This window comes from Pseudophryne corroboree, chromosome 6 (genome assembly GCF_028390025.1).
Source record: "Pseudophryne corroboree isolate aPseCor3 chromosome 6, aPseCor3.hap2, whole genome shotgun sequence".
NCBI classification, from domain to species: domain Eukaryota; kingdom Metazoa; phylum Chordata; class Amphibia; order Anura; family Myobatrachidae; genus Pseudophryne; species Pseudophryne corroboree.
In genome coordinates, this window is record NC_086449.1 from 543675909 (window position 1) to 543688079 (window position 12171).

Consider the following 12171-nt stretch of genomic DNA (forward strand, 5'->3'; position numbering starts at 1 on the left):
CACACTCCATGAATAGTCTGTATTTGATGTGTTGTAGTGATTTTGTGCTACTATGATGCTTTCACAACTACCTGCTGTAATATGAGATGCAAATGTGCTGAGATGCTGTGTAAAGACAAAAACTCTTGAATGTTATTAAAAACCATAGTGGCACTGCAAATAAACAACTTGAGTAAGTTGTTGTGTGCTAGTGGCGTTGTCTGAGCAGGGAACATTGTATGCCAAATTTAAGGTCTTGGTCTGTAGATTTGCAAAAAAAAAAAAATCTTGGCTTTGTAATCATTTGCTTAATTTTGGAGTTATGTGCCAAAATGTCCTCCTGCCATTTACATGGCATCACCATTGTGCTCTGGGAAATATGACAGTTATGCTGCATTCAGATCGCAAATGCCGGATCCTACCCGGTAAGAGAAACGTGTCCTTACCGGGTGGGATCCGGCATTTGCGCTCCTCTGCTGGCTTTCCGACCCGGCAATATACCGGGTCGGTTGCCATAGCAGCAGGGGGCGCAGCAGGTGCGGGGGTGGAGGCGGCGCTGGGAGATGAGCTCATCTCCTGCGCCGCCTCTCCCTATGCTGTGAATGGGAGCCGTGTCGCATCAGAACGGCTCCCATTCACACTGCACCTGACCCGGTATTCAACCCGGTAATAACCCTTCTTTTTTACCGGGTTGAATTACCGGGTCAGGCGACCCGCTATTTCTGCAAAGGCGCTTTCACATCGCACACTGACCCGTTTCGACACGGCAATTTGCCGTGTCGATACCGGGTTTTTAGTGCGATGTGAAAGGGGTATTAGTGAACTCTCCTTGTGCATATCCTGGGTGACATGGAGCATGTAACCTGCCGGGTGGTCTGGAAGCTGTGACCGTTATTTGCATCCACCTAGTAATCATTTGCCCGGTTGAAAGCGGGTGTATCAACTAGTTATTGTTATTACTATTATTATTATTATTATTATTATGATATGTTGTATTGCAGAAATAATCACTTATAATCACGTTTATGGTATCTCTCTATATCAGTCCATAATACTCTGCTGTCTCTTTTATCAGTGCACAAAATTAACTATATATTGACTGTATTTGCTTGATTGCACTTATTAGCTGTGAATACGTTAGTTGTTTATATATATTTGCAATTTTATTTTTATAGGAGCAGCAAGAAAGTGCAAAAAAGCATGCTGAGGATCTCAGAGTGCTGCATCAGAAGCTGGACCTGCATTCAGATGCCTCCATTAGCAAATTTAAGGAGGCTGCCTTGGTTTGTATTTTTTTTATTTTATTTCAAATACATATTTCCCCTTTGTCGTACTACATATCCCAGCAAGCTGCTCCAGCTTTTTGCTAATTATTCCCAGCAATCCTTCCAATGCTAAAGCTTGCAACAAACTGTACAGTGCTTTTGTTCTCTCCAGTAACTGAATATTTAAATCTGGGGACGATTTGGCTACACCTTGGTATGGTCAGATTGTGAGAAGGTTAGTCCTATCTGGTTGGATGGTGACCCATTTTTTTAGTTGCACTATTTTAAAGTACAGTATATAATCACTTGTTTTCATCTGGATTATTATGTTGAATTCTAAATTCATATTGTAAATCTGACGAACAATAAGGATTACCTCAAATATAGTGTATTCGGCCATTATCAGTGCAGTGCTGTCATTCTGATGTGTTAAAAAGATTCCTATCATTGACCTGAATGTGCAAAAGAATAATTCTCTAAGGATCATTTAGGGAACAGCGTTCTTATTATGGATGGTGATACATAGCATTATGATGCAGGACACTTGGATAACATTGCATAGCTCTGCCTTTTTATGGCTGCAATATAGACCCCATTGAAATGATTCTCTATGATAAACATAATTGCCTTTCAATTATATTTTCTCTATCGTCCTAGTGGATGCTGGGGTTCCTGAAAGGACCATGGGGAATAGCGGCTCCGCAGGAGACAGGGCACAAAAAGTAAAGCTTTAGGATCAGGTGGTGTGCACTGGCTCCTCCCCCTATGACCCTCCTCCAAGCCTCAGTTAGATTTTTGTGCCCGGCCGAGAAGGGTGCAATCTAGGTGGCTCTCCTAAAGAGCTGCTTAGAAAAGTTTAGCTTAGGTTTTTTATTTTACAGTGAGTCCTGCTGGCAACAGGATCACTGCAACGAGGGACTTAGGGGAGAAGAAGTGAACTCACCTGCGTGCAGGATGGATTGGCTTCTTGGCTACTGGACATTAGCTCCAGAGGGACGATCACAGGTACAGCCTGGATGGTCACCGGAGCCTCGCCGCCGGCCCCCTTGCAGATGCTGAAACGAGAAGAGGTCCAGAATCGGCGGCAGAAGACTCCTCAGTCTTCTAAAGGTAGCGCACAGCACTGCAGCTGTGCGCCATTTTCCTCTCAGCACACTTCACACGGCAGTCACTGAGGGTGCAGGGCGCTGGGAGGGAGGCGCCCTGGGAGGCAAATGAAAACCTAATTTGGCTAAAAATACCTCACATATAGCCTCCGGGGGCTATATGGAGATATTTAACCCCTGCCAGAATCCGTTAAGAGCGGGAGACGAGGCCGCCGAAAAAGGGGCGGGGCCTATCTCCTCAGCACACAGCGCCATTTTCCCTCACAGAAAGGCTGGAGGGAAGGCTCCCAGGCTCTCCCCTGCACTGCACTACAGAAACAGGGTTAAAACAGAGAGGGGGGGCACTAATTTGGCGTTAGAAATATATAAAAAAGATGCTATAAGGGAAAACACTTATATAAGGTTGTCCCTATATAATTATAGCGTTTTTGGTGTGTGCTGGCAAACTCTCCCTCTGTCTCTCCAAAGGGCTAGTAGGTCCTGTCCTCTATCAGAGCATTCCCTGTGTGTGTGCTGTGTGTCGGTACGTGTGTGTCGACATGTATGAGGACGATGTTGGTGAGGAGGCGGAGCAATTGCCTGTAATGGTGATGTCACTCTCTAGGGAGTCGACACCGGAATGGATGGCTTATTTAGGGAATTACGTGATAATGTCAACACGCGGCAAGGTCGGTTGACGACATGAGACGGCCGACAAACAATTAGTACCGGTCCAGACGTCTCAAAAACACCGTCAGGGGTTTTTAAAACGCCCGTTTACTTTAGTCGGTCGACACAGACAGGGACACTGAATCCAGTGTCGACGGTGAATAAACAAACGTATTCCTTATTAGGGCCACACGTTAAGGGCAATGAAGGAGGTGTTACATATTTCTGATACTACAAGTACCACAAAAGAGGGTATTATGTGGGATGTGAAAAAACTACCGTAGTTTTTCCTGAATCAGATAAATTAAATGAAGTGTGTGATGATGCGTGGGTTCCCCCCGATAGAAAATATGGGCGGTATACCCTTTCCCGCCAGAAGTTAGGGCGCGTTGGGAAACACCCCTTAGGGTGGATAAGGCGCTCACACGCTTATCAGAACAAGTGGCGGTACCGTCTATAGATAGGGCCGTCCTCAAGGAGCCAGCTGACAGGAGGCTGGAAAATATCATAAAAAGTATATACACACATACTGGTGTTATACTGCGACCAGCGATCGCCTCAGCCTGGATGTGCAGAGCTGGGGTGGCTTGGTCGGATTCCCTGACTAAAAATATTGATACCCTTGACAGGGACAGTATTTTATTGACTATAGAGCATTTAAAGGATGCATTTCTATATATGCGAGATGCACAGAGGGATATTTGCACTCTGGCATCAAGAGTAAGTGCGATGTCCATATCTGCCAGAAGATGTTTATGGACACGACAGTGGTCAGGTGATGCAGATTCCAAACGGCACAAAGGTGTATTGCCGTATAAAGGAAGAGGAGTTATTTGGGGTCGGTCCATCGGACCTGGTGGCCACGGCAACTGCTGGAAAATCCACCGTTTTTTTACCCTAAGTCACATCTCTGCAGAAAAAGACACCGTCTTTTCAGCTTCAGTCCTTTCGTCCCTATAAGAGTCATATCTGCCCAGGGATAGAGGAAAGGGAAGAAGACTGCAGCAGGCAGCCCATTCCCAGGAACAGAAGCGTTCCACCGCTTCTGACAAGCTCTCAGCATGACGCTGAGACCGTACAGGACCCCTGGATCCTACAAGTAGTATCCCAGGGGTACAGATTGGAATGTCGAGACGTTTCCCCTGCGCAGGCTCCTGAAGTCTGCTTTACCAAGGTCTCCCTCCGACAAGGAGGCAGTATGGGAAAAAATTCACGAGCTGTATTCCCAGCAGGTGATAATTAAATTACCCCTCCTACAACAAGAAAAGGGGTATTATTCCACACTATATTGTGGTACTGAAGCCAGAAGGCTAGGTGAGACCTATTCTAAATCTAAAAAAATTTGAACACTTACAAAGGTTCAAATCAAGATGGAGTCACTCAGAGCAGTGATAACGAACCGGGAAGAAGGGGACTATATGGTGTCCCGAGACATCAGGGATGCTTATCTCCATGTCCCAAATTTGCCCTTATCACTAAGGGTACCTCAGGTTCGTGGTACAGAACTGTCACTATCAGTTTCAGACGCTGCCGTTTGGATTGTCCACGGCACCCCGGGTCTTTACCAAGGTAATGGCCGAAATGATGGTTCTTCTTCGAAGAAAAGGCGTCTTAATTATCCCTTACTTGGACGATCTCCTGAGAAGGGCAAAGTCCAGGGAACAGTTGGAGGTCGGAGTAGCACTATCTCGGATACTGTTACAACAGCAGGGGTGGATTCTAAATATTCCAAAATCGCAGCTGATCCCGACAACAAGTCTCCTGTGCTTAGGGATGATTCTGGACACAGTCCAGAAAAAGGTGTTTCTCCCGGAAGAGAAAGCCAGGGAGTTATCCGAGCTAGTCAGGAACCTCCTAAAATCAGTGCATCATTGCACAAGGGCCATGGTAAAAAAAATGGTGACTTCCTTCGAAGCAATTCCAGTCGGCAGATTTCATGCAAGAACTTTTCAGTGGGATCTGCTGGACAAATGGGCCGGATCGCATCTTCAGATGCATCAGCGGATAACCCTATATCCAAGGACAAGGGTGACTCTCCTGTGGTGGTTACAGAGTGCTCATCTTCTAGAGGGCCGCAGATTCGACATTCAGTTTTGGATTTTGGTGACCACGGAGGCCAGCCCGAGAGGCTGGGGAGCAGTCACACAAGGAAAAAATTTCCAGGGAGTGTGATCAAGTCTGGAGACTTTTCTCCACATAAATATAGCTAAGGGTAAATTTATAATGCTCTAAGCTTAGCAAGACCTCTGCTTCAAGGTCAGCCGGTATTGATCCAGTGGGATAAAACATCACGGCAGTCGCCCACGTAAATAGACAGGGCGGCACAAGAAGCAGGAGGGCAGTGGCAAAAACTGCAAGGACTTTTCGCTGGGCGGAAAATCATGTGATAGCACTGTCAGCAGTGTTTCATTCCGGGAATGGAAACTGGGAAGCAGACTTCCTCAGTAGGCACGACCTCCACCCGGCAGAGTGGGAACTTCATGGGGAAGTTTTCCACATGATTGTAAACCGTTGGGAATTACCAAAGGTGGACATGATGGCGTCCCGTCTGAACAAACAACGGGACAGGTATTGCGCCAGGTTAAGAGACCCTCAGGCAATAGCTGTGGACGTTCTGGTAACACCGTGGGTGTGCCAGTCGGTGTATGTGTTCCATCCTCTGCTTTTCATACCTAAGGTACTGAGAATTATAAGACGTAGAGGAGTAAGAACTATACTCATGGCTCCGGATTGGCCAAGAAGGACTTGGTACCCGGAACTTCAAGAGATGCTCACAGAGGACTTATGGCCTCTGCCGCTAAGAAGGGACTTGTTTCAGCAAGTACCATGTCTGTTCCAAGACTTACCGCAGCTGCGTTTGACGGCATGGCGGTGGAACGCCGGATCCTAAGGGAAAAGGCATTCAGGAAGAGGTCATTCCTACCCTGGTCAAAGCCAGAAAGGAGGTGACCGCACAACATTATCACCACATGTGGCGAAAATATGTTGCGTGGTGTGAGGCCAGGAGGGCCCCACGAAGAAATTTCAACTCGGTCGATTCCTGCATTTCCTGCAAACAGGAGTGTCTATGGGCCTCAAATTGGGATCCATTAAGGTTCAAATTTCGGCCCTGTCGATTTTTCTTCCAGAAAGAATTGGCTTCAGTTCCTGAAGTCCAGAAGTTTGTCAAGGGAGTATTGCATATACAACCCCCTTTTGTGCCTCCAGTGGCACTGTGGGATCTCAACGTAGTTCTGGGATTCCTCAAAACACATTGGTTTAAAACCAGTCAAATCTGTGGATTTGAAGCATCTCACATGAAAAGTGAACATGCTCTTGGACCTGGCCTGGACCAGGCGAGTGTCAAATTGGTGGTTTTTTTCTCAAAAAAGCCCATATCGGTTTGTCCATTCGGATAGGGCAGAGCTGCGGACTCGTCCCCAGTTCTCTCCCTAAGGTGGTGTCAGTGTTTCACCTGAACCAGCTTATTGTGGTGTCTTGCGCCTACTAGGGACTTGGAGGACTCCAAGTTGCTAGATGTGGTCAGGGCCCTGAAAATATAGGTTCCAGGACGGCTGGAGTCAGGAAAACTGACTTGCTGTTATCCTGTATGCACCCAACAAACTGGGTGCTCTTGCTTTTAAGCAGACTTTTGCTAGTTGGATGTGTAATACAATTCAGCTTGCACATTCTGTGGCAGGCCTGCCACAGCCAAAATATGTAAATGCCCATTCCACAAGGAAGGTGGGCTCATCTTGGGCGGCTGCCCGAGGGGTCTCGGCTTTACAACTTTGCCGAGCGGCTATTTAGTCAGGGGCAAACACGTTTGTAAAATCCTACAAATTTGATACCCTGGCTAAGGAGGACCTGGAGTTCTCTCATTCGGTGCTGCAGAGTCATCCGCACTCTCCCGCCCGTTTGGGAGCTTTGGTATATTCCCCATGGTCCTTTCAGGAACCCCAGCATCCACTAGGACGATAGAGAAAATAAGAATTTACTTACCGATAATTCTATTTCTCGGAGTCCGTAGTGGATGCTGGGCGCCCATCCCAAGTGCGGATTATCTGCATTACTTGTACATAGTTACAAAAATCGGGTTATTATTGTTGTGAGCCATCTTTTCAGAGGCTCCGCTGTTATCATACTGTTAACTGGGTTCAGATCACAGGTTGTACAGTGTGATTGGTGTGGCTGGTATGAGTCTTACCCGGGATTCATAAATCCTTCCTTATTGTGTACGCTCGTCCGGGCACAGTACCTAACTGAGGCTTGGAGGAGGGTCATAGGGGGAGGAGCCAGTGCACACCACCTGATCCTAAAGCTTTACTTTTTGTGCCCTGTCTCCTGCGGAGCCGCTATTCCCCATGGTCCTTTCAGGAACCCCAGCATCCACTACGGACTCCGAGAAATAGAATTATCGGTAAGTAAATTCTTATTTTAAAGATTTACCAGAAGCTAGTAAGGTTTAGGACTATGCCACTGTTCTGCTTTTACTGTACAAAAGCTGTTTTTTCCTCACCTGTGGCAATTCAGTTTAGTGACCTATTTTTGCAGTGGAATATATTCCTACATGTTGTCTGTATTGGTTGCTGTTAATATAATGGCTGCCCAGACAAGAACACATCATCCCTCCAGCTTTAAATTCTACAGGATAGCGAGTATCTGTTTGTGCTGTTACTTTAAATGTCCATGGTTTCAGATATTTAGGATGTGCAATAACGTACACTACTTTTCTGAGCCAGTATTTTGTATCCCTTTTGTATCATGTGTTATGGTACATGTTCACCAAGTATCTTTTGTTTTGTGTTTCCATTAAAGTACACCTTTCACTTTTTTTCCCAAGTATCTCAAATGTACATTACTGTAGATTTTTAAGTGGTAAAACATAGGGGTATATGCAATTAGCGGCGAATCGCGGCAACTTTTCGCCCGTTTTTTAATTCGACACAATTCGACCGTCGAATTCCGGCAACTGGGTGCCGAAATTCACCATATTCAATAAAAAACGGATTCGACAGTCCCGCTGTCGAAAAATGGCCGATTTGACGGATTTTGATCCGATTTTTAAAAACCGGGAAAAAACCCGAAAAAAATTGTGTGGGGTCCCCCCTCCAAAGCATAACCAGCCTCGGGCTCTTCGAGCCGGTCCTGGTTCTAAAAATCCCGGGGGGGGGGGGGGGAATGACAGGGGATCCCCCGTATTTTTAAAACCAGCACCGGGCTCTGCGCCTGGTGCTGGTGCAAAAAATACGGGGGACAAAAAGAGTAGGGGTCCCCCGTACTTTTTACACCAGCATCGGGCTCCACTAGCTGGACAGATAATGCCACAGCCGGGGGTCACTTTTATACAGCGCCCTGCGGCCGTGGCATTAAATATCCAACTAGTCACCCCTGGCCGGGGTACCCTGGGGGAGTGGGGACCCCTTCAATCAAGGGGTATCCCCCCCAGCCACCCAAGGGCCAGGGGTGAAGCCCGAGGCTGTCCCCCCCCATCCAAGGGCTGCGGATGGGGGGCTGATAGCCTTGAGAAAATGTAAAGAATATTGGTTTTTCCAGTAGTACTACAAGTCCCAGCAAGCCTCCCCCGCAAGCTGGTACTTGGAGAACCACAAGTACCAGCATGCGGGAGAAAACGGGCCCGCTGGTACCTGTAGTTCTACTGGGAAAAAATACCCAAATAAAAACAGGAGACACACACCGTGAAAGTAAAACTTTATTTCACACCTGCCGACACACACATACTTACCTATGTTGACCCGCCGACTGCCACGCCCCCCTCGTCACTGAAGAATCCTGGGTACCTGTGAAGAAAATTATACTCACCTGATCCAGTGTCCAGATTATAATCCACGTACTTGGCAAAAAAAAAAAAAAAACGAACACCCGGACCAGGCGGACTGAAAAGGGTTCCATGTTTACACATGGGACCCCTTTCCCCGAATGCCGGGACCCCACGTGACTGCTGTCACAGAAGGTCCCTTCTGCCAATCAGGAAGCGCTGCTTCGTGGCACTCACCTGATTGGCTGTATGCGCGTCTGCTGGCAGACAGCGCATCGCACAGCTCCCTCCATTAGTTTCAATGGTGGGAACTTTGCCGTCAGCGGTGGGGTTACCCGCGGTCAGCCGCTGACCGCGGGTGACCTCACCGCTGACCGCAAAGTTCCCACCATTGAATATAATGGAGAGGCTTTGCGATGCGCTGTCTGACAGCTCAGGCGCGCATAGCCAATCAGCAGAGTGCCAGGACGTTGCGCTCGCTGATTGGCTGAAGAGACCTTTCTGTGACAGCAGTCACGTGGGGTCTCTGCATTCGGGGAAAGGGGTCCCATGTGTAAACATGAGACCCCTTTCAGTCCGGGTGTTCGTTTTTTTTTTTTTTTGCCAAGTACGAGGATTATAATCTGGACACTGGATCAGGTGAGTATAATTTTATTCACAGGTACACGTGGATTCTACTTGGACAAGTGGACCGAACGTCGTGTCAACATAGGTAAGTATGTGTGTTTGTCGACATGTATGTAATAAAGTTTTACTTTCAAGGTGTGCGTTTTTATTTGGGTATTTTTTTTCCCAGTAGAACTACAGGTACCAGCGGGCCCGTTTTTCTCCTGCATGCTGGTACTTGTGGTTCTCCAAGTACCAGCTTGCGGGGGGGGGGGGCTTGCTGGGACTTGTAGTACTACTGGAAAAAACAATATTCTTTACATTTTCTCAAGGCTATCAGCCCCCCATCCGCAGCCCTTGGATGGGGGGGACAGCCTCGGGCTTCACCCCTGGCCCTAAGGTGGCTGGGGGGGGGGGCCCTTGATTGAAGGGGTCCCCACTCCCCCAGGGTACCCCGGCCAGGGGTGACTAGTTGGATATTTAATGCCACGGCCGCAGAGCGCTGTATAAAAGTGACCCCCGGCTGTGGCATTATCTGTCCAGCTAGTGGAGCCCGATGCTGGTGTAAAAAATACGGGGGACCCCTACTCTTTTTGTCCCCCGTATTTTTTGCACCAGCACCAGGCGCAGAGCCCGGTGCTGGTTTTAAAAATATGGGGGATCCCCTGTCCGTTTTCCCCCCCAGATTTTTAGAACCAGGACCGGCTCGAAGAGCCCGAGGCTGGTTATGCTTAGGAGGGGGGGCCCCACGCAATTTTTTTTCTGGTTTTTACCATTCCATTTTTTAAAAAAAATAAAAATTATATTTTTAAAAATATATAAATAATACTTGTGCCTCCAAAAAAGACTAACCAAGTACCTAATCCCTTCTAATATAAATAGATATGCTATTACCAATAAAAAAAACACCAAAAAAAAACATGTTTTAAATTTTTTTATTAGATTCCGCCACCAAAGTGTGGCGGATTGAAAATGACGAATTCACTGTCTAAAAGCACTGTTGTCGAATTTCCAAACTTCAATTGAATATACTTTTGGCGAATTGCCGCATTTGTACCATTGCAGAAATGTCGAATTTCACAAAAGTCAAAAAAAAAATTTGGGCGAAAAAGTCCAGTTTTTCGGGAATTCGACCGCAATTGCATATACCCCATAGTCCTCTTAGTTTGTTCTGGACAGTATATTTATTACAAACAAAAAGTAAAAAAACCACACCACTACAGTACAAATTAAGAAAGTATCATTCCAATTATAAAAAAGAATCTGTAATTATGCAATAAAATATTTATTACTGAACACATGCATAATAAACACAAATATTGAACATCATAGAGATCAAACAAAACATCCGTATCTGAGCATAAATAGAAATAAGGCAATATTTTGTGCAATCCAGAACTGCTAAATATTTATATTTATAATCAGAACATGACAGCGAGAGTATAGTCCTAGCTGGAAATGATTTGGAAATTAAGCCATTAATACAATGAATCACGTTTCTTTGCCCAAGCATGATAAGGAAATAAAGTCTCAAAATCCATCACTTCCCACTCACCTGTGAATGTCCACATCTGTTGCTTGTTGCTGTATGCATACTGAGGGGAACCATTAAAACAGATGTGCTGTGTGGAGCTGGTGATCATGACTACAGCCCAGTCTTGCACTGGAGGAACAAGAAGAGCTGGCTTTGGAGACGTTATTTCCATATTATATCTGTGTCTAAGTTGGAGATTTATGAAAGCTTTGAGAGATAACCCAAATAACCGTTGTGCCTACATATGCTTCATTCACGAAACCCCCCCACCACTGTCCCCTAGTATGACCCTCCAATACTAATACTGCTCTTTAATTAGGCCTATTGGATATTTCAATTTCCTACGCTGTTAATGTAGAAATCTTGTCATATTCTCACTATTAATTTTAATATGTAATATGCACTTTTATCTTGCAACAGTAATTTCTCGTGTTTTAGATCTTTCCATTTTCTTTTTTTCTTTTCAAATGTGTTTTATTACTTGTTTTGTTTAACTAAAACTTAACAAACACACCATATTTTAAAATAAACTTGGAGAGATAAAGTGGAGAGAGATAAAGCACCACCCAAACAATTCCTAACTGACATTTTTCAATAACAGCCTGTAAAATGGTTACTATTTTTATCTCTCTCCACTTTATCTTTTACCAGGGTTTGAAAAATATCCCCCTATATAAGGAATCAAACTATTGTGATGGATATCAATTGATAGGATTCGGCTAATTAAATATCCAAGGTTTTGAAATACCGATTTTTAGTTCTCTCTCAGATTATTTCCAGTATTCCCTTCTACCATGTTCTATTTCTAAATATTTAGCAGTTTTGAACTGAACAAATTATTGCCACATTTCTAATGTTGCTCAGATACTGCTGTTTTGTTTGATTTTTCTATGAAGTTCAATATGAGTATTTATTATGCATGTTTTGAGTAATAAATATTTTATTGCATAATAATAGACTTTTCTTAGTAATTGATGTAATACTTCTACAATCGAGATTGCAGTATTGTGGCATTTTACTTTTTTTTCCTAGTGTGTTGGCTACCTTATCCTCAGAAGCTTGAATACATATATAATATTTAGATTGAGCTCCCTGCAACTTTGTTGCCCAGGGGCCCCCACAGACCTTAATCTGGCCCTGGTAAAGGTAATATCACAACAAAATATACTGTAGGGTCCAATAGTATGAGGGTTATAATATTAGCTGCAAAAACACTGTTTCACGCTAAGAAAAACAGGCTTTTTATCGGAGTTGTAAAAGCTCTGTATCCAATTA

General features: G+C 45.2%; 1 protein-coding gene across 1 annotated transcript in view; it reads left to right on the forward strand.

The window, feature by feature from the left end:
• The window catches only part of CEP290 (centrosomal protein 290), a 497171-nt gene that overhangs the window by 295092 nt on the left and 189908 nt on the right, over positions 1 to 12171 (forward strand). The window contains exon 35 of the mRNA XM_063927658.1: positions 1155 to 1262. Coding sequence (XP_063783728.1) covers positions 1155 to 1262 — 108 coding nt within the window. The remainder of the gene's footprint in view (positions 1 to 1154; positions 1263 to 12171) is intronic.